The sequence below is a fragment of the Mesitornis unicolor genome, unplaced genomic scaffold (genome assembly GCF_000695765.1).
Source record: "Mesitornis unicolor isolate BGI_N332 unplaced genomic scaffold, ASM69576v1 scaffold12645, whole genome shotgun sequence".
Taxonomy (NCBI): domain Eukaryota; kingdom Metazoa; phylum Chordata; class Aves; order Mesitornithiformes; family Mesitornithidae; genus Mesitornis; species Mesitornis unicolor.
The window spans coordinates 55048-56060 of NW_010183519.1; the positions used below are offsets into that span (position 1 = coordinate 55048).

The 1013-nt window shown below is 41.3% G+C and overlaps 1 protein-coding gene across 1 annotated transcript in view; it reads left to right on the forward strand.

The window, feature by feature from the left end:
* The window catches only part of LOC104540372 (fatty acyl-CoA reductase 1-like), a 37950-nt gene extending 37790 nt beyond the window's left edge, over nucleotides 1–160 (forward strand). The window contains exon 11 of the mRNA XM_010184171.1: nucleotides 4–160. Coding sequence (XP_010182473.1) covers nucleotides 4–160 — 157 coding nt within the window. The remainder of the gene's footprint in view (nucleotides 1–3) is intronic.
* The last annotated feature ends 853 nt before the right edge of the window (nucleotides 161–1013 follow it).

Consider the following 1013-nt stretch of genomic DNA (forward strand, 5'->3'; position numbering starts at 1 on the left):
GAGGAACATTCGATACGCATTCAACACCACCCTCCTTGTGATCATTTGGCGCATCTTCATTGCAAGGTCACAGATGGCTCGAAACATCTGGTACTTTGTGGTGAGCCTCTGCTACAAGTTCCTCTCCTACTTCAGGGCATCCAGCACCCTCAGGCACTGAAGTCATCCATCGGCAACCAGCCTCTTCCAGAAGGACCTCCATCTCCTCTAATCAGCAACTATGGGCATCGGGGTCTGAAAGTAGCAGAAAAATCCACTCCCTCCAACAGCAGCCTGCATTTATTGTGCACTGTTATATGTTCACCTTTTTAATTTTAACTAATGTTTTAATACATGGTGGTCTTTCTTCTGTAGGACCAGGCCAATTTTTAAAGCCATAACTGAAGCTTTAGGAACAGGTCAAGCTGGAACCGTTCATCTCGAGTCTGAAGTGCAAGAGTAAGGATTCACCAAAGTCACTGTCTTCCCATGTACTACCTAGGCCATGTTAATCCCATCTTCTTCCTCAAAAGAGGCAAATTTAAAGCATACAACCTTGGAACAAAAGGATGCCATCAGAGAAGAACCAGCTAAGGAAATTAGCCAGTAAGAGGTCTTCCTAAGGAGGCTACTCCTTCATTCTCATTCAGTGAAACAGTACCTTATTGGAAAACATTTTTTCATATTTTCGTTTTTACAAAACAGAGGGGAAAAAATCAGTTACACTAGGCCAGTGAACACACTGAACAGTTTTCAGATCTTGTCTTATATTGCTACTGAGGACTGATACTTTCAAGCCGTAACTGAAGACATACATAGAATTCATGTACCTGTGTTAACTCTACTCACTCACAAGCTGCTTTCTTACGGAGAGGTATTTTTTTTCTCTCTGTGGTTAAGGTTGCAGTCCATTATACCACCCTGTTCTTGTATTTATCACATATGCTTGGAACATTTGTTTTGCTGTATTTACTCTGAGAATGAAGAGGAGACTTCTTAAAAGATCAAAGTAAAGTTTAGAAACTCTACTACTT